The 25,062-nt window shown below is 41.5% G+C and overlaps 1 protein-coding gene across 1 annotated transcript in view; it reads left to right on the top strand.

Moving 5' to 3' along the window:
- Positions 1–18,621, top strand: part of LOC134333212 (deoxynucleoside triphosphate triphosphohydrolase SAMHD1-like) — a 22,876-nt gene extending 4,255 nt beyond the window's left edge. The window contains exons 3-16 of the mRNA XM_063015088.1: positions 212–284; positions 1,662–1,822; positions 2,414–2,529; positions 3,338–3,408; positions 4,144–4,299; positions 4,442–4,542; positions 5,202–5,310; positions 5,515–5,606; positions 8,241–8,356; positions 8,563–8,702; positions 8,818–8,907; positions 9,008–9,112; positions 15,666–15,803; positions 16,686–18,621. Coding sequence (XP_062871158.1) covers positions 212–284; positions 1,662–1,822; positions 2,414–2,529; positions 3,338–3,408; positions 4,144–4,299; positions 4,442–4,542; positions 5,202–5,310; positions 5,515–5,606; positions 8,241–8,356; positions 8,563–8,702; positions 8,818–8,907; positions 9,008–9,112; positions 15,666–15,803; positions 16,686–16,871 — 1,654 coding nt within the window. The 3' untranslated portion in view covers positions 16,872–18,621. The remainder of the gene's footprint in view (positions 1–211; positions 285–1,661; positions 1,823–2,413; positions 2,530–3,337; positions 3,409–4,143; positions 4,300–4,441; positions 4,543–5,201; positions 5,311–5,514; positions 5,607–8,240; positions 8,357–8,562; positions 8,703–8,817; positions 8,908–9,007; positions 9,113–15,665; positions 15,804–16,685) is intronic.
- Positions 18,622–25,062: the final 6,441 nt, after the last annotated feature.

The raw sequence follows: 25,062 nt of genomic DNA, 5'->3' as shown, positions 1-25,062 counted from the left end.
TCTCCGAATGGGCGTGGCTCCGATGGGTTTAGATTCTCTCCGAATGGGCGTGGCTCTGATGGTTTTAGATTCTCTCGGTGTGGGCGTGGCTCTGATGGATTGTAATTCTCTGGACATGGGCGTGGCTCTCTAACGGTTTTTGATTGTCTCAGCGTGGGCGTGGCTCTCTGATCAGACTCATCCTTTGTGTTTGTGTGTTTCCCTGGTCCAGGCCGCTGGGTTCCAGGCTGGAGATCCTCCACAGTTTCCAGAAGCTCTGGCAGCTCTCCTCAGAGAAGATGAAGGTGTGGATCTGATTTCTCTTGCTGAAACAGAACGTGAGGGAATCTGTGTTTACTGGTAGATCAGGGCGGTAGTGCTGTGTGCAGACACACCCAGGAGAGACCAGTGAGACCAGTAACCACAACAAATACTACAGATAATACTAGTAATTACCAAGGGATTTAAAAATGATTCACTCCTAAAACGTACTTGCTTGACTTTGCAGTACCGTCCAAATATGAAGGTCAGGGTGAAGGTCAGAACTTTGAGAAGGTTTCAGTTTAGCCTCAGTCCTATAAACCAGTTTGCAGTGCTGCGACGCTCCAGTTTCTTTAACTGGGAGCAGAACAGCACCAAATCATAGTACTACTTAGAGTATATTATGATTATATATATTAATATAATACTTTTATTTTTTTATTATCATTATCTTAATATTATTTATCTTGCTATTATTGTTTTACTGTTTATTTACTATTTACTGTTACCATTTTCATTTTATTGTATTATTATTGTTGTTCTTATTATTATGACTTAACATTAAAACCACCTCTTAGTTTCTACACTCACTGTCCATGTTATCAGCTCCACTTACCATATAGAAGCACTTTGTAGTTCTACAATTACTGACTGTAGTCCATCTGTTTCTCTACATGCTTTGTTACCCCCTTTCATGCTGTTCTTCAATGGTCAGGACCCCCACAGGACCCCCACAGAGCAGGTATTATTTAGGTGGTGGATGATTCTCAGCACTGCAGTGACACTGACATGGTGGTGGTGTGTTAGTGTGTGTTGTGCTGGTATGAGTGGATCAGACACAGCAGCGCTGCTGGAGTTTTTAAATACCGTGTCCACTCACTGTCCACTCTATTAGACACTCCTACCTAGTCGGTCCACCTTGTAGATGTAAAGTCAGAGACGATCGCTCATCTATTGCTGCTGTTTGAGTCGCTCATCTTCTAGACCTTCATCAGTGGTCACAGGACGCCGCCCACGGGGTGCTGTCGACTGGATGTTTTTGGTTGGTGGACGATTCTCAGTCCAGCAGTAACAGTGAGGTGTTTAAAAACTCCAGCAGCGCTGCTGTGTCTGATCCACTCATACCAGCACAACACACACTAACACACCACCACCATGTCAGTGTCACTGCAGTGCTGAGAATGATCCACCACCTAAATAATACCTGCTCTGTGGTGGTCCTGTGGGGGTCCTGACCATTGAAGAACAGCATGAAAGGGGGTAACAAAGCATGCAGAGAAACAGATGGACTACAGTCAGTAATTGTAGAACTCCAAAGTGCTTCTATATGGTAAGTGGAGCTGATAAATGGACAGTGAGTGTAGGTGGTTTTAATGTTATGGCTGACATGGCTAAAATAATAATAACGTGTTCATGAGCAGGTCTTTAACGACTCCATCCACGGTCACATCGAGCTTCATCCTCTGCTGGTGCGCATCATCGACACCCCTCAGTTCCAGAGACTGCACCACATCAAACAGCTCGGGGGAACGTACCTGGTGTTTCCTGGAGCTGCTCACAACCGCTTCGAACACTCCCTAGGGTGAGAGATCCAAACCCACATCAGTAAAAGACCCGTCAGTAATGATGCACACAAGTGTTGAGTCATTCTGGATTTGGTGCATTTAAAAGTTCCGGTTTGAATCTTTAACGCTCAGTGACGCTCCGCTCGGTGTCCACATAGTTTTGGTTCCTGTAAAACATCCGCATCTCAACCAAACCTTCACTTTATGGAACACAGCGTTCTTTTTTTAATTATATTTTCATCCTTTACTACCACTCTATCCTGGTCAGGGTCGTGGTGGGCCCAGCTTCCCCAGTGACACACCCGGGACAGGACGCCAATCCACCCACCTCAGACACAGCCGATCATGTCTGTATGTAGATGCACAGCGGTCGCTAAGGTGTAATAAATCGATCAAATTGAGTAGCAACAGTTTAGGGAAGGACCTTTCCTGTTCCAGCAGACTCCAGTGGATGGACGCTGTCATGTTTTACACTACTGAATGGGCACAAATTCCCACACACAGACACCCTTCAAAGACACGTTTTCTGACCTGTTCATTGAATGTGAGTTGATTTTGTGTGTGTGTGTGTGTGTGTGTGTGTGTGTGTGTGTGTGTGTGTTTCTCAGTGTGGGGTATTTAGCCGGCTGTCTGATCCAGGCTCTGAACGAGAGACAACCGGAGCTGCTCATCACCAATCAGGATATCCTGTGTGTACAAATAGCCGGCCTGTGCCACGACCTAGGTAACACACACACACACACACACACACACACACACACACACACCTTAAAACCTTACACTCCTCCAACATCATCACTATAAACATTCTGTTCATGTTTGGACTGAATATTCTGGCCACATTGGGTCCAGTATAGATCCTGTGGGACCAAAAGTATGTGGACACCTGACCATGAGCTTGTTGGACGTCCCGTTCCAAAACCACTGGCATTAATACAGTATCAAACCCTTCGCTCCTATATCAGCCTCGTCACACGTGTCGGCTGTGAGAGCATTCTTAGGTCGGGAACTGACGTTGGAGAAAACTCGACTCCCAGTCGACGTTCCGGTTCATCCCTCATGAGTCCTGTAGCTCTATGCCACTGGAGTTATGAATAATAAAATAGGGCCTTCCCCAAACTGTTACGACTGAGTACAGAAATAACAGACGTTTATCATGAGTCAGCTAGTTAGTTTAATTCGTGCGTTTGGAGGGGAAAATTTGGGGGATTAAAACCAAACCAAGCAACACTGGAGCTGCTGTGAAGCGTGGTGGTGGTAGCATTATGATTTGGTGAAACTGGAGCATTGCAGCATTGCAAAGTGGTTTAGGAATGAGGCTAAAGTCAAGCCCTCTCAAAGTTCTGACCCTCACTCTGTTGAAAATGTATGGACGGTACTAAATCATCAAGCAAGTACGTTAAACTGTCAGTTCTAGCAGTTTAAGAGGTCAAAGATCAAACCAGTTGTAGCAGAATCTTCTCCAGGAGGTGAAAAGAGCTTAAGAGCTAAATATCAAGTTAATTACATTTATTATTTTCTTTTCTCCACAGGTCATGGTCCGTTCTCCCACATGTTCGATGGCATGTTCATCCCAAAAGTCCGACCTGGACTACAGTGGAAGGTAACATAAAACGGTCCATATTAGCACACGTGTGTCTCACAGAAATGCAAAAAAAATTAAAGCATCTAAGACTTTTAATCCACAGTAAGGACGTGTTCACGTGCAAAATCACAGCTTTGTTCTGCATCAGTGTGGAATAAGGTGCAGATCCAGGGTTACAGCTCCACGTGTATCTGTGTTTATCTGGATTCTCCTCCCTGTTTCACTTTTAAACTTGTGTTACAGCTCCAGCTTCTGAGAAATGGTGAGAATCAGAATCAGCTTCTCCCAGAGTCTAAAACGCTTCTGGTTGAAAATAAAGCTTAACGTGGTTTAATGTAGTAAAAGAAGGAGACAGGAGCACTAAACTTCTCTTCATTATTACTGCTCATAAGTTCCTCCACTAATCACATTCCTCACTCGCTGTTTTACTACAGTAAGTCACGCTAAGCGTCGTTCGTACGGCCTGAGTCGCTTTTACCGCCTCGTATCAAACAGTTCGTCTCATTGGAGGAGCTTTGAAAAGGTCAGCAAAGCGCAAACTGGGTCAATCAGCCCTGAGCGCCGTGGCAAACACAAAAAAAACACGACACGGCTGGCGCAAAAAAACAGTTTTAATAAAACTCACAGGGTTATAAAAGTGAAGAACCGAGTGTCCTGGAACCAAGGCACCTCCAATACCTTCTAAATGTACACTATATGGACAAAAGCCCCTTCTTCTTATTAAAATGCTGACGTTGTTTGTGGTTCGTGCAGCACGAGAACGCCTCTGTGGAGATGTTCGATCATCTGGTGCAGGCCAATAATCTGGAGCATGTCATGATGGAGTACGGCCTCTCTCTCCCCGACGACCTCGTCTTCATTAAAGAGCAGATCGCCGGGCCCCTCGACCCCAAAACCTCGGATAATAAGGTACACGCCCCTGAGTGGGTTCTGAATACTCAACACTGTGTGTTCGTTATCCCGTTCAGGCTGGTCCTGTGCTCCAGGATCTGGTTTATTAAGGTTCTCATGATGTGTAAGGTTCTGTTTTGGGGTTTTTTGTACCCGTTAGTGGCCGTATAAGGGCAGATCAGAGAATAAATCCTTCCTGTACGAGATCGTAGCCAATAAGAGAACCGGGATCGACGTGGATAAGTGGGATTACTTCGCCAGGTGAGAATCAGTTCCTTTAAATCTTATTTAAGCATGTAGATTGAAATAAATCATGTTTTATATATAATTACACTGTATGGTCAAAAGTATTTGGACACCTGAGCTTGAGCTCGTCAGACTCAAAGTGACTTACAGTACTGGGACAGTATACAGTCTGAGCAATTGAGGGTTAAGGGCCTTACTCAAGAGCCCAACAGTGGCAGCCTGGCAGTGGTGGGGCTTGAACCAGCGACCTTTTGATTACTAGTCCAGTACCTTAACCACTAGTCTACAACTGCCCGTGACAGCATTTGTATTTGTACGGCTGGGTGCTGATTGATCAGTCTCAGGGCTCTATGCAGGACACTGGAGTTTTAGTCATGCTGGAACAGGAAAGGGCCTTCCCTAAACTGTTGCTGCCAAGTTACAAGCATTTCATTTTGTCCTTGATGTTTTACTCAACCCAGTCAACAAAAATGATGAATCTTAATCTGGTCCCGCTGTGGTTTACGAGATGTAACATAAAGCCTCCACACGAGGGCGCTCACGTACAGGTTTGTTCGCCTGTTAGCGACTGCTGTGAAACACGTGACGTCCCGATACTTTTGATCACACAGTGCCTGAGTCGGTCACTTCGTAATGAAAGCGTTCCCCCCGTGGTCCTGTCTCCCCCTGAACAGGGACTGCTACCACCTCGGCATCCAGAACAATTTCGACTACCGGCGCTTCCTCAAGTTCGCCCGGGTGTGTGACGTGAAGGGCAAGAAGCACATCTGCACCCGGGATAAGGTGCACCAATCCCATCATGCTTTGTGCTCCGATGTTTTATGTGATCAGAACAGAGAGTTTTGGGAAGTTCTTCTAATGATGAATTAATTAAGAACAAAAGTAGCTCCACAGTGGATTCGGGTTGGATGAAGCGCTGTTAGATGGACGTGATGTTGGTATCGGTTCCTTTTATTATTATTTATTTATTTATATTAATTTTTACAGGAAGTGGGTGATTTATACGACATGTTTCATATGAGGAACTGCCTGCACCGCCGAGCCTACCAGCACAAAGTGGGCACCATCATCGAGATCATGTGGGTACACTCGCCTCTCTTTCCCCAAAATAACCTAGGATATATATATATTTACACCGATCAGCCATAACATTAAAACCACCTCACTGTCCATTTATCAGCTCCACTTACCATACAGAAGCACTTTGTAGTTCTACAATTACTGACTGTAGTCCATATGTTTCTCTACATGCTTTGTTACCCCCCTTTCATGCTGTTCTTTAATGGTCAGGACCCCCACAGGACCACCACAGAGCAGGTATTATTTAGGTGGTGGATGATTCTCAGCACTGCAGTGACACTGACATGGTGGTGGTGTGTTAGTGTGTGTTGTGCTGGTATGGGTGGATCAGACACAGCAGCGCTGCTGGAGTTTTTAAACACCGTGTCCACTCACTGTCCACTCTATTAGACACTCCTACCTAGTCGGTCCACCTTGTAGATGTAAAGTCAGAGACGATCGCTCATCTATTGCTGCTGTTTGAGTCGGTCATCTTCTAGACCTTCATCAGTGGTCGCAGGACGCTGCCCACGGGGCGCTGTCGGCTGGATGTTTTTGGTTGGTGGACGATTCTCGGTCCAGCAGTGACAGTGAGGTGTTGCTGTGTCTGATCCACTCGTACCAGCACAACACACACTAACACACCACCACCATGTCAGTGTCACTGCAGTGCTGAGAATCATCCACCACCTAAATAATACCTGCTCTGTGGTGGTCCTGTGGGGGTCCTGACCATTAAAGAACAGCATGAAAGGGGGGTAACAAAGCATGTAGAGAAACATATGGACTACAGTCAGTAATTGTTGAACTGCAAAGTGCTTCTATATGGTAAGTGGAGCTGATAACATGTACAGTGAGTGTAGAAACGAGGAGGTGGTTTTAATGTTATGGTTGATCTATCTATATACAGTGTATCACAAAAGTGAGTACACCCCTCACATTTCTGCAAATATTTCATTATATCTTTTCATGGGACAACACTATAGACATGAAACTTGGATATAACTTAGAGTAGTCAGTGTACAGCTTGTATAGCAGTGTAGATTTACTGTCTTCTGAAAATAACTCAACACACAGCCATTAATGTCTAAATAGCTGCAACATAAGTGAGTACACCCCACAGTGAACATGTCCAAATTGTGCCCAAATGTGTCGTTGTCCCTTCCTGGTGTCATGTGTCAAGGTCCCAGGTGTAAATGGGGAGCAGGGCTGTTAAATTTGGTGTTTTGGGTACAATTCTCTCATACCGGCCACTGGATATTCAACATGGCACCTCATGGCAAAGAACTCTCTGAGGATGTGAGAAATAGAATTGTTGCTCTCCACAAAGATGGCCTGGGCTATAAGAAGATTGCTAACACCCTGAAACTGAACTACAGCACGGTGGCCAAGGTCATACAGCGGTTTTCCAGGACAGGTTCCACTCGGAACAGGCTTCGCCAGGGTCGACCAAAGAAGTTGAGTCCACGTGTTCGGCATCATATCCAGAGGTTGGCTTTAAAAAATAGACACATGAGTGCTGCCAGCATTGCTGCAGAGGTTGAAGACGTGGGAGGTCAGCCTGTCAGTGCTCAGACCATACGCCGCACACTGCATCAACTCGGTCTGCATGGTCGTCATCCCAGAAGGAAGCTGACGCACAAGAAAGCCCGCAAACAGTTTGCTGAACACAAGCAGTCCAAGAAAATGGATTACTGGAATGCCCTGTGGTCTGACGAGACCAAGATAAACTTGTTTGGCTCAGATGGTGTCCAGCATGTGTGGCGGCGCCCTGGTGAGAAGTACCAAGACAACTGTATCTTGCCTACAGTCAAGCATGGTGGTGGTAGCATCATGGTCTTGGGCTGCATGAGTGTTGCTGGCACTGGGGAGCTGCAGTTCATTGAGGGAAACATGAATTCCAACATGTACTGTGACATTCTGAAACAGAGCATGATCCCCTCCCTTCGAAAACTGGGCCTCATGGCAGTTTTCCAACAGGATAACGACCCCAAACACAACCTCCAAGATGACAACTGCCTTGCTGAGGAAGCTGAAGGTAAAGGTGATAGACTAAACCCAATTGAGCACCTGTGGCGCATCCTCAAGTGGAAGGTGGAGTAGTTCAAGGTGTCTAACATCCACCAGCTCCATGATGTCATCATGGAGGAGTGGAAGAGGATTCCAGTAGCAACCTGTGCAGCTCTGGTGAATTCCATGCCCAGGAGGGTTAAGGCAGTGCTGGATAATAATGGTGGTCACACAAAATATTGACACTTTGGGCACAATTTGGACATGTTCACTGTGGGGTGTACTCACTTATGTTGCAGCTATTTAGACATTAATGGCTGTGTGTTGAGTTATTTTCAGAAGACAGTAAATCTACACTGCTATACAAGCTGTACACTGACTACTCTAACTTATATCCAAGTTTCATGTCTATAGTGTTGTCCCATGAAAAGATATAATAAAATATTTGCAGAAATGTGAGGGGTGTACTTACTTTTGTGATACACTGTATATATATGTGTGTAAAATGCATTATAAGATGCAATATTAGCCATAAAGTCAGGCCAGCGTAGGCAGAGGAACTGGAATAGGGAGTTCTATCAGCTTGAGGTCATCGTGTGTGTGTGTGTGTGTGTGTGTGTGTGTGTGTGTGTGTGTGTGTGTAGGATTACCGAAGCGCTGGTGAAAGCCGACCCTCACGTGAAGATCGAGGTTTCGTCAGGGAGGACGTTCAGGATCTCGGAAGCTATCGAGGACATGGAGGCGTACACCAAGCTCACAGGTTGGCATAGCGTGCACAGAATTAACGTAACTAATCTGAAGGGTCTCTGTGCCCCCTCGGAGGGGATTCCTCATTACTGCAGCAGTTACGCCCTCTGCTGGCTGATCGATGGCGCTGCACAGAGACGAGTGTTAACGGAGATGCGTGACTCTCCGTGCGCGATACGGATCTCCGTATGAACACTTTATTGCTCGTCCCCTGTGCAGATCACATCTACGAGCAGATCCTGTACTCGTCCTCGCCGGAGCTGTCCGAGTCCCGATCCATCCTCAACGACATCATCTGCAGACGCCTGTACAAGTGCGTGGGTCAGACCACGTCCGAGTTTCACCTGGACGTCTCTCAGGTGGGTCTGTGTAAGAACCTATCGACCCGCCCTGCTCCCCACTACCTGCCCGATCAGCTCCTCAGTAGAGAGGATTCTACCTGTGCACCAACCTGTGGTCCTTGTTGTGTTTAAGGCGGTGCTGGAGGAATGGTCTCGCGAGGTCTCCGAGTGTAAACCTGAAGGGACTGAGGTCGATCTCCAGCCTGAGGACTTCGTGGTGAAGGTGAGGAACCCGTCTCGTCCTGTTATCCTGAGTGTGTGTGTGTGTGTGTGTGTGTGTGTGTGTGGTGAATAATTATATCTGATGTGTGATGATCTGACAGGTGATTCAGTTGGATTACGGTATGAAGGAGAAAAACCCCGTCAACAACGTCTACTTCTACTGCAAGAACGATCCCACCAAAGCCATCAAAATCCGCAAGAACCAGGTACTCTCACACCTCAATACCCAGCCCACCTATATAGTCCTAATAATAATAACTACAAAAGTGTGTTTGTGTGAAACAAATGCAGTGATGAGACAAGATTACGCCGTTTCAGATGGTTGCTATGGTATCACAGGTGGTTTCTAGGGTGTTGCTATGGTGTTTCTATATATACCTAGTATACCTAGTTTAAAATGGTATTCTAGGTCATTGCTGTGCTGTTTCAGGTGGTTGGTAAAGTGTTGCTAGGTTTGGTATGACTTCTCATGTGGGTGTTAGGTTGTTGATTTGTTGTTGCTATAGTTTCCTGGGTGGTTGGTAAGAGGTTGCTAAGTGGAGGCAGTTGTGTTTAAGTTGCTACTTGGGCATTGTGAGAAGGTGGTTGTATTGTTTCAGATGGTTGCTGGAGTATTGTGAGATGTTTTTATAGTCATTTAGGTGGTTACTGGGGTATAGTTAGGTTGTTGATATAGTGGTTTAGATATATTGCTAGGGTATTATTGGGTAGGTGGTTGCTAGGGTATTATTGAGTGGTTACATAGGTTCAGGTGGTTAGGGTATTGTTGGATGGTTGTTATAAAGTTTTAGGGGGCTTGGTGTATTGTTAGGTGGTTGTTATAGTGATTTAGGTGTGTTACAAGGGTATTATTGGGTGATTGCTGTAGCATTTCAGGTGGTTACTGGGATATTGTTACTAGGGTATTATTGTTGTAGAGCTTCAGTTAGTTACTAGGGTATTATTGTTGTAGAGCTTCAGTTAGTTACTAGGGTATTATTGTTGTAGAGTTTCAGTTAGTTACTAGGGTATTATTGTTGTAGAGTTTCAGTTAGTTACTAGGGTATTATTGTTGTAGAGTTTTAGTTAGTTACTAGGGTATTATTGTTGTAGAGCTTCAGTTAGTTACTAGGGTATTATTGTTGTAGAGTTTCAGTTAGTTACTAGGGTATTATTGTTGTAGAGTTTCAGTTAGTTACTAGGGTATTATTGTTGTAGAGTTTCAGTTAGTTACTAGGGTATTATTGTTGTAGAGTTTTAGTTAGTTACTAGGGTATTATTGTTGTAGAGCTTCAGTTAGTTACTAGGGTATTATTGTTGTAGAGTTTCAGTTAGTTACTAGGGTATTATTGTTGTAGAGTTTCAGTTAGTTACTAGGGTATTATTGTTGTAGAGCTTCAGTTAGTTACTAGGGTATTATTGTTGTAGAGCTTCAGTTAGTTACTAGGGTATTATTGTTGTAGAGTTTCAGTTAGTTACTAGGGTATTATTGTTGTAGAGTTTCAGTTAGTTACTAGGGTATTATTGTTGTAGAGTTTTAGTTAGTTACTAGGGTATTATTGTTGTAGAGCTTCAGTTAGTTACTAGGGTATTATTGTTGTAGAGCTTCAGCTAGTTACTAGGGTATTATTGTTGTAGAGCTTCAGTTAGTTACTAGGGTATTATTGTTGTAGAGCTTCAGTTAGTTACTAGGGTATTATTGTTGTAGAGTTTCAGTTAGTTACTAGGGTATTATTGTTGTAGAGTTTCAGTTAGTTACTAGGGTATTATTGTTGTAGAGTTTCAGTTAGTTACTAGGGTATTATTGTTGTAGAGCTTCAGTTAGTTACTAGGGTATTATTGTTGTAGAGCTTCAGCTAGTTACTAGGGTATTATTGTTGTAGAGCTTCAGTTAGTTACTAGGGTATTATTGTTGTAGAGTTTCAGTTAGTTACTAGGGTATTATTGTTGTAGAGTTTCAGTTAGTTACTAGGGTATTATTGTTGTAGAGTTTCAGTTAGTTACTAGGGTATTATTGTTGTAGAGTTTCAGTTAGTTACTAGGGTATTATTGTTGTAGAGTTTCAGTTAGTTACTAGGGTATTATTGTTGTAGAGTTTCAGTTAGTTACTAGGGTATTATTGTTGTAGAGTTTCAGTTAGTTACTAGGGTATTATTGTTGTAGAGTTTCAGTTAGTTACTAGGGTATTATTGTTGTAGAGTTTCAGTTAGTTACTAGGGTATTATTGTTGTAGAGCTTCAGCTAGTTACTAGGGTATTATTGTTGTAGAGCTTCAGTTAGTTACTAGGGTATTATTGTTGTAGAGTTTCAGTTAGTTACTAGGGTATTATTGTTGTAGAGTTTCAGTTAGTTACTAGGGTATTATTGTTGCAGAGTTTCAGTTAGTTACTAGGGTATTATTGTTGTAGAGTTTCAGTTAGTTACTAGGGTATTATTGTTGTAGAGTTTCAGTTAGTTACTAGGGTATTATTGTTGTAGAGTTTCAGTTAGTTACTAGGGTATTATTGTTGTAGAGTTTCAGTTAGTTACTAGGGTATTATTGTTGTAGAGCTTCAGCTAGTTACTAGGGTATTATTGTTGTAGAGCTTCAGTTAGTTACTAGGGTATTATTGTTGTAGAGCTTCAGTTAGTTACTAGGGTATTATTGTTGTAGAGTTTCAGTTAGTTACTAGGGTATTATTGTTGTAGAGTTTCAGTTAGTTACTAGGGTATTATTGTTGTAGAGTTTCAGTTAGTTACTAGGGTATTATTGTTGTAGAGTTTCAGTTAGTTACTAGGGTATTATTGTTGTAGAGCTTCAGCTAGTTACTAGGGTATTATTGTTGTAGAGTTTCAGTTAGTTACTAGGGTATTATTGTTGTAGAGTTTCAGTTAGTTACTAGGGTATTATTGTTGTAGAGTTTCAGTTAGTTACTAGGGTATTATTGTTGTAGAGTTTCAGTTAGTTACTAGGGTATTATTGTTGTAGAGCTTCAGCTAGTTACTAGGGTATTATTGTTGTAGAGTTTCAGTTAGTTACTAGGGTATTATTGTTGTAGAGTTTCAGTTAGTTACTAGGGTATTATTGTTGTAGAGTTTCAGGTGGTTACTAGGGTATTATTGGAACTTTTAGTGTTTCAGGTGGTTACTAGTATATTATTAGGTGGTTATAGAGTTTCAGGTGGTTACTAGGGTATTGTTGGGTATTAAGAGAGTTTCAGGTGGTTACTAGGGTATTGTTGGGTATTAAGAGAGTTTCAGGTGGTTACTAGGGTATTGTTGGGTATTTAGAGAGTTTCAGGTGGTTACTAGGGTATTGTTGGGTATTAAGAGAGTTTCAGGTGGTTACTAGGGTATTGTTGGGTATTAAGAGAGTTTCAGGTGGTTACTAGGGTATTGTTGGGTATTTAGAGAGTTTCAGGTGGTTACTAGGGTATAGTTGGGTATTTAGAGAGTTTCAGGTGGTTACTAGGGTACTGTTGGGTATTTAGAGAGTTTCAGGTGGTTACTAGGGTATTGTTGGGTATTAAGAGAGTTTCAGGTGGTTACTAGGGTATTGTTGGGTATTTAGAGAGTTTCAGGTGGTTACTAGGGTATTGTTGGGTATTAAGAGAGTTTCAGGTGGTTACTAGGGTATTGTTGGGTATTAAGAGAGTTTCAGGTGGTTACTAGGGTATTGTTGGGTATTAAGAGAGTTTCAGGTGGTTACTAGGGTATTGTTGGGTATTTAGAGAGGTTCAGGTGGTTACTAGGGTATAGTTGGGTATTTAGAGAGTTTCAGGTGGTTACTAGGGTATTGTTGGGTATTTAGAGAGTTTCAGGTGGTTACTAGGGTATTGTTGGGTATTAAGAGAGTTTCAGGTGGTTACTAGGGTATTGTTGGGTATTAAGAGAGTTTCAGGTGGTTACTAGGGTATTGTTGGGTATTAAGAGAGTTTCAGGTGGTTACTAGGGTATTGTTGGGTATTTAGAGAGTTTCAGGTGGTTACTAGGGTATTGTTGGGTATTAAGAGAGTTTCAGGTGGTTACTAGGGTATTGTTGGGTATTTAGAGAGTTTCAGGTGGTTACTAGTATATTATTAGGTGGTTATAGAGTTTCAGGTGGTTACTAGGGTATTGTTGGGTATTTAGAGAGTTTCAGGTGGTTACTAGGGTATTGTTGGGTATTTAGAGAGTTTCAGGTGGTTACTAGGGTATTATTAGGTGGTTATAGAGTTTCAGGTGGTTACTAGGGTATTGTTGGGTATTTAGAGAGTTTCAGGTGGTTACTAGTATATTATTAGGTGGTTATAGAGTTTCAGGTGGTTACTAGGGTATTATTAGGTGGTTAGAGAGTTTCAGGTGGTTACTAGTATATTATTAGGTGGTTATAGAGTTTCAGGTGGTTACTAGGGTATTGTTGGGTATTTAGAGAGTTTCAGGTGGTTACTAGGGTATTGTTGGGTATTTAGAGAGTTTCAGGTGGTTACTAGGGTATTGTTGGGTATTAAGAGAGTTTCAGGTGGTTACTAGGGTATTGTTGGGTATTAAGAGAGTTTCAGGTGGTTACTAGGGTATTGTTGGGTATTAAGAGAGTTTCAGGTGGTTACTAGGGTATTGTTGGGTATTAAGAGAGTTTCAGGTGGTTACTAGGGTACTGTTGGGTATTTAGAGAGTTTCAGGTGGTTACTAGGGTATTGTTGGGTATTAAGAGAGTTTCAGGTGGTTACTAGGGTATTGTTGGGTATTTAGAGAGTTTCAGGTGGTTACTAGGGTATTGTTGGGTATTAAGAGAGTTTCAGGTGGTTACTAGGGTATTGTTGGGTATTAAGAGAGTTTCAGGTGGTTACTAGGGTATTGTTGGGTATTAAGAGAGTTTCAGGTGGTTACTAGGGTATTGTTGGGTATTTAGAGAGGTTCAGGTGGTTACTAGGGTATAGTTGGGTATTTAGAGAGTTTCAGGTGGTTACTAGGGTATTGTTGGGTATTTAGAGAGTTTCAGGTGGTTACTAGGGTATTGTTGGGTATTAAGAGAGTTTCAGGTGGTTACTAGGGTATTGTTGGGTATTAAGAGAGTTTCAGGTGGTTACTAGGGTATTGTTGGGTATTAAGAGAGTTTCAGGTGGTTACTAGGGTATTGTTGGGTATTTAGAGAGTTTCAGGTGGTTACTAGTATATTATTAGGTGGTTATAGAGTTTCAGGTGGTTACTAGGGTATTGTTGGGTATTTAGAGAGTTTCAGGTGGTTACTAGGGTATTGTTGGGTATTTAGAGAGTTTCAGGTGGTTACTAGGGTATTATTAGGTGGTTATAGAGTTTCAGGTGGTTACTAGGGTATTGTTGGGTATTTAGAGAGTTTCAGGTGGTTACTAGTATATTATTAGGTGGTTATAGAGTTTCAGGTGGTTACTAGGGTATTATTAGGTGGTTAGAGAGTTTCAGGTGGTTACTAGTATATTAGGTGGTTATAGAGTTTCAGGTGGTTACTAGGGTATTGTTGGGTATTTAGAGAGTTTCAGGTGGTTACTAGGGTATTGTTGGGTATTTAGAGAGTTTCAGGTGGTTACTAGGGTATTATTAGGTGGTTATAGAGTTTCAGGTGGTTACTAGTATATTATTAGGTGGTTATAGAGTTTCAGGTGGTTACTAGGGTATTGTTGGGTATTAAGAGAGTTTCAGGTGGTTACTAGGGTATTGTTGGGTATTTAGAGAGGTTCAGGTGGTTACTAGGGTATAGTTGGGTATTTAGAGAGTTTCAGGTGGTTACTAGGGTATTGTTGGGTATTTAGAGAGTTTCAGGTGGTTACTAGGGTATTGTTGGGTATTAAGAGAGTTTCAGGTGGTTACTAGGGTATTGTTGGGTATTAAGAGAGTTTCAGGTGGTTACTAGGGTATTGTTGGGTATTAAGAGAGTTTCAGGTGGTTACTAGGGTATTGTTGGGTATTAAGAGAGTTTCAGGTGGTTACTAGGGTATTGTTGGGTATTAAGAGAGTTTCAGGTGGTTACTAGGGTATTGTTGGGTATTAAGAGAGTTTCAGGTGGTTACTAGGGTATTGTTGGGTATTAAGAGAGTTTCAGGTGGTTACTAGGGTATTGTTGGGTATTTAGAGAGTTTCAGGTGGTTACTAGGGTATTGTTGGGTATTAAGAGAGTTTCAGGTGGTTACTAGGGTATTGTTGGGTATTAAGAGAGTTTCAGGTGGTTACTAGGGTATTGTTGGGTATTAAGAGAGTTTCAGGTGGTTACTAGGGTATTGTTGGGTATTAAGAGAGTTTCAGGTGGTTACTAGGGTATTGTTGGGTATTAAGAGAGTTTCAGGTGGTTACTAGGGTATTGTTGGGTATTAAGAGAGTTTCAGGTGGTTACTAGGGTATTGTTGGGTATTAAGAGAGTTTCAGGTGGTTACTAGGGTATTGTTGGGTATTAAGAGAGTTTCAGGTGGTTACTAGGGTATTGTTGGGTATTTAGAGAGTTTCAGGTGGTTACTAGGGTATTGTTGGGTATTAAGAGAGTTTCAGGTGGTTACTAGGGTATTGTTGGGTATTAAGAGAGTTTCAGGTGGTTACTAGGGTATTGTTGGGTATTAAGAGAGTTTCAGGTGGTTACTAGGGTATTGCTAAATGGCTGTTAGTGTTCACTCCAATCATTCCTATAAGAAATAGACTATAGTAGACTACATGTAGAATAATTAAGAACTAATAATGAATAATTTGTGGTGAAGCTCATTAATTGAATCTCTGGATTCCTCACTGGTGGGAGGTAAAATGTTTTGGTGTTTTGGTGTTTTGGTGTTTAGATGTTTTGGTGTTTTGTGGCTGCAGGTATCGAAGTTGCTGCCGGAGAAATTTACGGAGCAGCTGATCAGAGTTTACTGCAAAAAAACCGAGGAGAGGAACCTGCAGGCGGCCAAGAAATACTTCGTACAGTGGTGCATCAACCGCAACTTCTCCAAACCCCAGGTACACTCCACCACCTCACCTGACGGGTCACGGTACACGCCCCAGAATAACCCCCGGAACACGCCTCGGTACAGGTCCAAGAACAGGCCCTCAGAGGCACCAAAACTGCACAAATCGGGACCCAAACTAATAAGAGACCGGCGCTTTATATGAATAATTATTTGTATTGTTGATGTGATTGGCTCGTTTGATCTACCACAGTAAATCGAATAAGGAAAGGTCTCCTGTTGCCATGGTGTCACTAAGTTCGGAGCATGAAAACGATCCACACTACTGACCCTCAGTACGGTCAGTTTATTTACAGAAACGCTCCGCAGCGCCCTCGTGTGGAAACGAAGCTTCATCAACTTTTATTGCTTTAATCGTACGTCACGTTTAATCTTACTGCAGAGCTACAGACAGAAGTTACAACCAGGGATCAGGAAATGCGAACCCGCTCTCACCGTTTCCCACAATGCCCTGCTTCTAGGTTAAAGCAGAATAAAACAGTTCAGGTCAGGTATATTATGAACAGGTGAACTTTGAACCCCAGTTTGCTGCCGACCTTTTTAATCAGATTGAACTATGGGCTCAGCGGCGAGCGGTAAAAAACACATAACGGCGGCAAATTAGTGACGTTCTTGCTTACGTTACTGCGGCGGGTAGGAGCTTCAGCACTTTTTCCTGAAGTTTCATGTTTCATTGTTAGAGGGAAAGTAGAGCTGCTCTTTTAACTGCGTGCCATGACAGACTGGTGTACAAGGTGTCTGGCAACCACAGCGCCCCCTTCTGCAACACTCTGGAAGTTTTTGTGTTGACGTGATGGTTTTGACTATGTTCCCAGCCTTACAGTGTGTGTGTGTGTGTGTGTGTGTGTGTGTGTGTGTGTGTGTGCGCGTGCAGGATGGTGACGTTACCGCCCCTGAACTCACCCCATTAAAAGAAGACTGGCAGGTTGTTGGAGACGATGATGATGATGATGAAGGCGGTGATGAAGGTCTCCGAAACAGAAAGCCACCAGGTCACGGAGGAACGCACGTAAAGTCGAACCTGTTCCACTCGCCCGCAGAGAAACGGAGAAAGTTTTAGCACCCCTGCGGCGAGCGGGATGGAAAATCACGTGCTGTTTGTTTTCACCAGCAGGGGGCGACAAGAATAATCCTCTTACTGGCAGTGAACGTGTTTTATTACGCTTTAATTCCTCACATAGTCACACTAAGATGCTGATTGCTTCATTTTATAATATATTTATATTATTAATATCATTATATATATTATTAATATATATTTAATTGCTTATATTCCGCTTAATTCATTTCATGACCGTAGATGCATCGCATGAGCGGCGCTGAATATGATCACTGTTTTATGAGAGCTGAGAGCGAACTGCAGATTAAAATGTAAACAAATCTGTTGCTCAAGGGTCCAACGGTGCCGTTGGGGTGCTGGTGGGGCTCAAACCCTTTTTAATTTTCTGATTACTAGTCCAGGTATAATAATAGTATAATAATAATAACAGTTCACTGCCTGTAAGAGGAGACGTTCAGTACTGGTGTAAAACCTGCAGCATTTTAAATTCTTTTATCTTCAAAGCTTTTTTATTTTTGTGCATTTTTTATACACAAAAGTGTTTTTGAATTCCAGAGAGTTTGATCATGACACTGATTACGTCGCTGTTTCCATCATGTTTATCATTTATTATTATGTGAAAGCGCATTAACCAGGGTGGAGAGGAGAACAGGTTAAATTTCATCATTCGGTCACAAACCTGCATCACTGCCGCTTCTGATACTCTTATTTTATTCATAAATAATCCATATTGTTTTATTTTTGTTTGCTAGCGCTTCAGATTTGTAGATAAATGGGCGATAAGTGTAAACAGGTGAGACGTCCGTGTCCTGTAGTGTGACAAATCCTCACACTGAACTAATTTAGTCCAAAACCCTTCATAAAGTGTATTTAATACTTCAGCAATCATGAGAGCAAATTCAGTTTTGTGTCACTGCAACAGAAGTATTTAGACACTGCTCCTAAAGACTGACACACCCGTTCCTATCAGATATATAAAATAGATTATACACCTTAAAATATGTGTGTAAAGTTTGGGAACGTCTCGATCTCCCTTTGCTCCAGTATGCCTGTTTGATCGAGCACAAAACCAGCCCAACAAGCTCTACAGAAAACCACTGGGATGAATTGGAATGCTGATTGAGAGGAAGGCTGTCCTTGCCTTAACTTAGCTGAGACATTTATCCAAAGTGACTTACAGTACTGTGACAGTATATTGTCTAACCAACTGAGACTTAGGGGGCCTTGTTCAAGGGCCCAACAGTGGCAACCTGGCAGTAGTGGGGCTTGAACAAGCGACCTTTCGATTACTAATCCAGTACCTTAGCCACTAAGCTACACCTGCCCTTAAACAGAGGTCAGAACGAACGCTGGTCAGTGATGCAACATGATGGTTTGTGAGTGACTGATTAACACCAACACAGATACCCAAATGTACCAAATCAGGGCGTGTCCACTAATCTACCTACGACATCATGATCCAAAATCACACAATCATACACGCGCGGTCAGGGTGTGTTTATTTATTACGGGTGAACCATGTTCACTTCTTTATTTTCATTATAAACCGTCATTTCATCCACGACCAGAGTTCAGCTGTTATTATTCAATCACTCAGAATCAGGATCAGAATTCTTTGTTTTGGTTTTTTGGTGTGTGGTGTTGTTTTGGTGCTGCTTTGGCTCGACGTGGGATCTCGTGAATGCGCTGGTGAATTTATTTTTACTGAAAACGCTGCTTTTTGTTTAAACATAAAAGAAAATTATTTTTATGCTTCATGTTTATGTGAAATTATTCTGTTACACTGTTTCTATCAGGATGGTGGGTGTGGGTGTGTGTGGGGTGTGTGGGTGTGGGGTGTGTGTGTGTGGGTGGGTGTGGGTGGGTGTGTGTGTGTGGGTGTGTGTGTGTGTGGGTGGGTGTGTGTGGGTGTGGGGTGTGTGTGTGTGGGTGGGTGTGTGTGTGTGTGGGTGGGTGTGTGTGTTTATGGGGGGGTGTGTGGGTGGGTGTGTGTGGGTGGGTGTGTGTGGGTGGGTGTGTGTGTTTATGGGGGGGGTGTGTGTGTGGGTGTGTGTGTGGGTGTGTGTGTGGGTGGGTGGGTGGGTGGGGGTGTGTGTGTGTGTGGGTGGGTGGGTGGGGGTGTGTGTGTATGTGGGTGGGTGGGTGTGTGGGGGTGTGTGTGTGGGGGGTGTGGGGGGTGGGGGTGTGTGTGTGTGTGTGTGTGTGTGTGTGTGGGGCTGGATTGAGTACATGGTTCCGTTGTACTGGGCACAAGGCAGGAAAACCACAGACTGGGCCCCAGCACCCGTCTTCCCTTCCTCCCTCAGACGCAGCCGATCATGCCTAGCAGTGCTGAGATTCGAACCTGGATCCCAGAGGTCGTGGGCTAATGTAATGTGCATTCAGTGAGCAATTTATTAGAAACACCTATCTTACACTTCTATTCATTGGCTATTTTATAAGCCACACCTACCACACACACAGACTTAGATGGACAACAGTCAGTAGTTGTTTACCATCTACTACCCAGTGACCCCACACGACCCCACTGGGGAGGGTATATTTGGGTAGTGGATCAAGTGATTCTCAGCACTGCACTGACACTAACATGGTAATGATGGTTCTGTGTGTGTATGACTGTAGCAGGTGCAGCAGTGTTGTTGGGATGTAGCCACTTTATTAGGAACACAGACTCTGGTTGTAGGTGGACAGTTCGTCTTCCACTACTCACACTACGCTGCTGGATTTATATTTATGGCTCCAGCATTAAAATTGTGGTGCTTAAAATCCCAACAACACTGCTGCACCTACTACACTCACACAGTGCCATGATGATAGAATGAATGCAGTGCTTAGAATGATCCACCACCCAAATATCACCTGCTCAGTGTGGGTCTCTTTCAGTGTACAGAGCAATAGATCATCTACAGTCAGTCATTGTATACCCACAATGTGCTTTTTTAAAATTATTTTCTGACATGAACATTTACCATGATTTCTGAATCCAGCCTCGAATCCAGTCTCCCAGATCTCTCTCTCTCTCTCTCTCTCTCTCTCTCTCTGTGTGTGTGTGTGTGTGTGAGTGTGTGTGTGTGTTTGTATTTACTGCTCATGGGGGTGTTTTTTTTTATTTTAAAATCTTTTATATTGTTTATGTTACATTTAATCCTTTTAGTTTTGGGTTTGCTTGTGTGTTCCAATAATTTGTGGACTGGAGTGAAGTTACTGATTATTGATGATTGTTATTAGTTTGTGTTAAAGCTGCACGCTGGTGAATAAGTGTGAAAATATCACAAAGAGAAGAAACTCTACAGTGTTGTGTGTGTGTGTGTGTGTGTTTATTTCTTATTTACATGTTGTGAAGAATCAATACAGATGAACTATTTGGTTATTTAGATTTTACTAACAGTACTTATATTTTTATTGTATTAGTTCTTCCTCCTTTTGTTCAACTACTGAAGGCCAAAATTTACATTTACAGCATTTAGCAGAGGCTTTTATCCAAAGTGTCTTACAGTACTGGGATAGTATAATGTCTGAGCAATTAAGGGTTAAGTGCCTTGCTCAGGGGCCCAACAGTGGCAACCTGGCAGTGGTGGGCTAAAACCAGCAACCTTTTGATTACTAGTACTTTTCTTAATAATTTTTTTCAGGATAAAGTATCCATTTACCTGTCTATATCCAACTCTGTATCTATCTATAATAATATCTATCTATCTATCTATCTATGAAGGTGAGTAGATAAAAATGATCTGCACTCTGGCTGTAGAATTTATTTTAATCAACTTTCGGAAACGATAAAAGCATCATTCAGTTTATTATAGATAAAGGTTTATTTAAAACCTAGCAGTCTAACTCAGAAAGGTTTGAGAGCTGGTTGCCTCGCATGTTTAAGTTTGTTTTTTAACTTTGTATTTTTTTATCGTGGAACAGGAGGGTTGTGTCAGGAAGAGCATCCGGAGTAAAAACTGCTCCAAGTCTGTCATGATACCAGAGCCATTCCATCAACATCTAAATAAAGAAGCAGAGGAGAGATAAAACTGCAGTAACCAAAACTCTTCCTGTTACACACAGGAACTAAAGACTATCAAATACAGCAGCAGATGGCACAGGAGCAATTATACACGCTATCAAAGGAAGGTGAATAATAAATAGAGCAAAAGTATCGGGACACATAGAAAAAAATTATTTCACCATCGTAAATCTGGACGTTTTAACAAGCCGTGGGGAATTAAAACCCAATATGCCAAACTGCTGTAAAGTTGGTTTCATCTTCTATAGCTTTTGAACGGTGCTGCCAGGGCCGGAGTGGGCCCCTTTTTCAGCCCGGGAGTTTCATGCCCAAACCCGGCCCACTTTTTCCATGGAGGAGGAATTTGAATAAAAGAAACAGCAGCTAGCTCTTACAATGCCTTTTTATTGGGTATAAGTTCAGGTATATGTTGGAAAGTTAACAGAAAACACTTCACTTAAACATGTTTAATTTAAATCAGATAAAGATTTAAAAGGTAAAAAATGTTATAAAGATGAAAACGTATTTACATTTGTACAGGAGCAATAAGTTTAAATAAAAGTAATTTGAAATTAAAATTGCATTTGTCTTCCCCACAGAGAGATGCTCTATTGTTAGGTTTACACTAAACTCTTAAGTAGCTTCACTACACGCATATTTAGTGGCTATCTACAGCATCAAAAACCTCCTAAGCAGTGCACTGGATTCTGCAACTTTATTAATAACGGTGACATTGTCTATAGACATGAGACATGGCTTATCTGTGTACAAGAGTTCCTGTTTACCTATTTCATTTGGGCTGATTTTAATGCATTTTCAGCATTCTGAATATCTGGGTACTGGGTATCATTTAGAATCTATCCATCACATCTGTTCTGTGTGCAACTTGTTACATAAAATAGTTTTTTTAGTTCATTTTTATCCTCTCTACCTGTCTCTGTAGTCCTGGCCTCTCCATGCCTACTCGGTTCACCAGCAGGATCAGACTGGCTTATCTGCTGCTCCGAGGCTAAAAAAACATTTCATTAAGGGTTAGCTTATTTTGCTGAATAACATAACATGCTTGAAGTTTTTTTTTTTTTTTGTAGCCTATATTATGATGGTGTAAAATTGATAGTGATTTAGGCTATTTGTCTCCATTTGTTAAAATAAATTAGGCTATCGTGCTGACATCTTTCTGAATGTCTGAACAATTTAACATATATCATGTACTGTATATTCTCTACGTTATATTTTACATTACAAATAACCATGTTAGTTTAAATAACTCGTGGGCCAAACCAACTGAAACATTTGGGAGTGGGGGATTCCCTCAGATGGTAGAACCCATCTGATCTACTGCGATGTAGGTAGGGCTGCGTTGTCAGATGAATGAATGTAAGAAGAAGAGTAGATAAGTGACAGATAAATGTCAAAATTATTTTTTTCATCCAACCGGCCCAAACTCGAGACTGACATGAGCCGGCCCATCGGGAATCCTCCCGAATCTCCCGATTAGCCACTCCGGGCTTGGGTGCTGCTATAGGCCTATTAACAGCAAATGATCATTTTTGACATCCAAGATAAGCAGCTACAACTTTACTTCACAAATGTTTGTCTTCTGAAAATTACTTACAGAGTATTTTTCTGTGAATTTACTTAAAAAGCTTTTGAACAACTGCTCATATTGCTCCAAAACAAACTGTTTTATAAAAATACTCATTACTCATACAAACTACATCTCTTACATTGACTGTCCTAAACCTACGTGCTCCTAAACAAGTTGTATTTTATCAAGTGTAACCCACATTACGTACTACACCTCTTAAACTGACACTCACCCTTTAGCATTGCACACCATGCACACATGCCTGTTTATATGTATAATGTAGAATTGCACACCTTACACACTTGCCTACATTATACATATAAACAGGCATGTGTGCATGGTGTGCAATGCTAAAGGGGTGACCGTGTCAGTGTAAGAGTTGTAGTATGTAATGTGGGTTACACTTGATAAAATACAACTTGTTCTGGAGCAATATGACGAATACTTTAAAAGCTATTGAAATATTTCATAAAAATCTTACTATGTAAAACTACTGTATGTAATAAAGGGTGACAGTGTCAGTATAGCAGGTGTAGTTTGTTTTTTGGCTTATATTTGATGAAGTAAAACTTTAAAGGTTTTTTTATTAAATTTTGTCAGCTTAATAAGGCATATACAGTGGTGTTCAAAAAAATAGCAGTGATTTTAAAAAAGCGAATAAAGCACAAAATCATTATAATAACTTTTATTTCCATAAATGCAAATGCACTGAAAATACTCCACTTTCAATTCTAAATCAAAACATTAACAACATTTGGTCAGTTTGTGTTCATCCTTTACAGAAAATTAAGAAAAATGAATATTAGGCTGTTCAAAATAATAGCAGTGCAGCATTTTTCTTTAAAAACTCAAAAAATGTATCTATAACATGAAAAAATGTTTGAGGTTTCACTTTACTTTAAATTACTGAACTAATATTTAGTGGCAAAACAATTGTTTCCGAGATCTGTGTTGCATGGAGTCGACCAACTTCTGGCACCTCTGAACAGGTATTCCAGTCCAGGATGATTAGACGACATTCCACAGTTCTTCTGCAATTTTGGGTTTTGCCTAAAAAAAAACACGCTTCAGATTTCAGCCCACAAGTTCTCTATGAGACTGAAGTCAGGGGATTGGGCTGGTCACTCTATTACCTCAATCTTGTTTGTCTGTAACCAAGATGTTTTGGGTCATTGTCATGTTGAAACACCCATTTTAAGGACATTTCTTCTTCAACATAGGGCAACATGATCTCCTCAAGTATTCTGATATATTTAAACTGATCCATGATCCCTCGTATGTGATAAATAGGTGTAACACCACGGTATGATAAACATCCTCATATCATCATTTTGTACCACCGTGCTTTACTGTCTTCACAGTGTACTGTGGCTTGAATTCAGTGCTCGGGGGTCGTCTGACATACTGTCTACGGCCACTAGACCCAAAAAGAACAATTTTGCTTTCACCAGTCCACAAAATGTTGAGCCGTTTCTCTTTGGATCAGTCGATGTGTTCCTTGGCAAATGTTAACCCATTCAGGACGTCTTTTTCTTAACAACGGGACTTTGCAAGGAGTTCTTGCTGGTAAATTGGCTTCACTTAATCATTTTCTGTACTCACTGGTAACTCCAGATGTTCCTTGATCTTTCTGGAGGTGATCACTGGCTGAGTATTTGCTATTTTGGCTATTCTTCGATCCATTCGAACAGTAGTTCCACGCTTCCTTCTGCGTCTTTCAGGTTTTGGTTGTCACTTCAAGGCATTTGAGATCATTTTAGCTGAGCAGGCTATAATCTGCTGCACTTCTCTGTATGTTTTCTCTCTCTACAATCAACTTTTTAATAAAAGTACGCTGTTCATCAAAACAATGTCTGGAACAACTCATTTTACCCAGTATTTCAGAAGGAAATGAGCTATGACCAACCTTTTATTTTGAACAACCCCCTTTGAATCAATGCTTCCATTACTCAGAATGAGCGGCATGCATGTCCTAATTGTTGGGTTTGTTTTGTTTTCATTACTCTACTACACTTTCAAGTCAATTTTTTGCTATGTAGAAATAGCATTTCTACTAAAAACAGTGATTCATCAGGTTAATGGTGTTGGACTGCTATTATTTTGAACACTACTGTATAAGATATAAGAGGTGATGTTTGTCATGTTGGTTCCACATGATTAACAACTCATTTTTTAGAACATTTGATCAAAAGCCACTGAAACGATTTCATTTCACAAAACCTCACAACCATAAAGTAATAACATGTAGTGAGAGGTGTAAATATTGTGTAAAGCCTGTTTATTTATTCTATCATATTTCAAAGGAATGAGCTGTTAAAAAGCTATTAAGTATTTCCTAAAACAAAATAAATGGTGTTAGTGTTTGGACCCCTGTGATCTCCATCTGCTGCTGTTTCTGTGTTATGTGAGTGTTTAGACTCCCTGAGCTCCTGCGGTTACAGCACATAGTAAGTAATGTATAGTTTACATTGTGAAAAGCATCTATTACTGTAGTAAACTGAGATGTAGTTGATTGTCTTGATTGCCAACAATGAGCAGTTACACAGATCAGCCTTTTTGGACGCATCTTTTAAAAGCTATTGAAGAAAGAAATCCGAATATGCGAATATTAA

This window comes from Trichomycterus rosablanca, chromosome 19, assembly GCF_030014385.1.
Source record: "Trichomycterus rosablanca isolate fTriRos1 chromosome 19, fTriRos1.hap1, whole genome shotgun sequence".
NCBI lineage: Eukaryota > Metazoa > Chordata > Actinopteri > Siluriformes > Trichomycteridae > Trichomycterus > Trichomycterus rosablanca.
The sequence above is the reverse complement of the archived record's forward strand: the minus strand, read 5'-3'. Positions and strand labels throughout refer to the sequence as shown.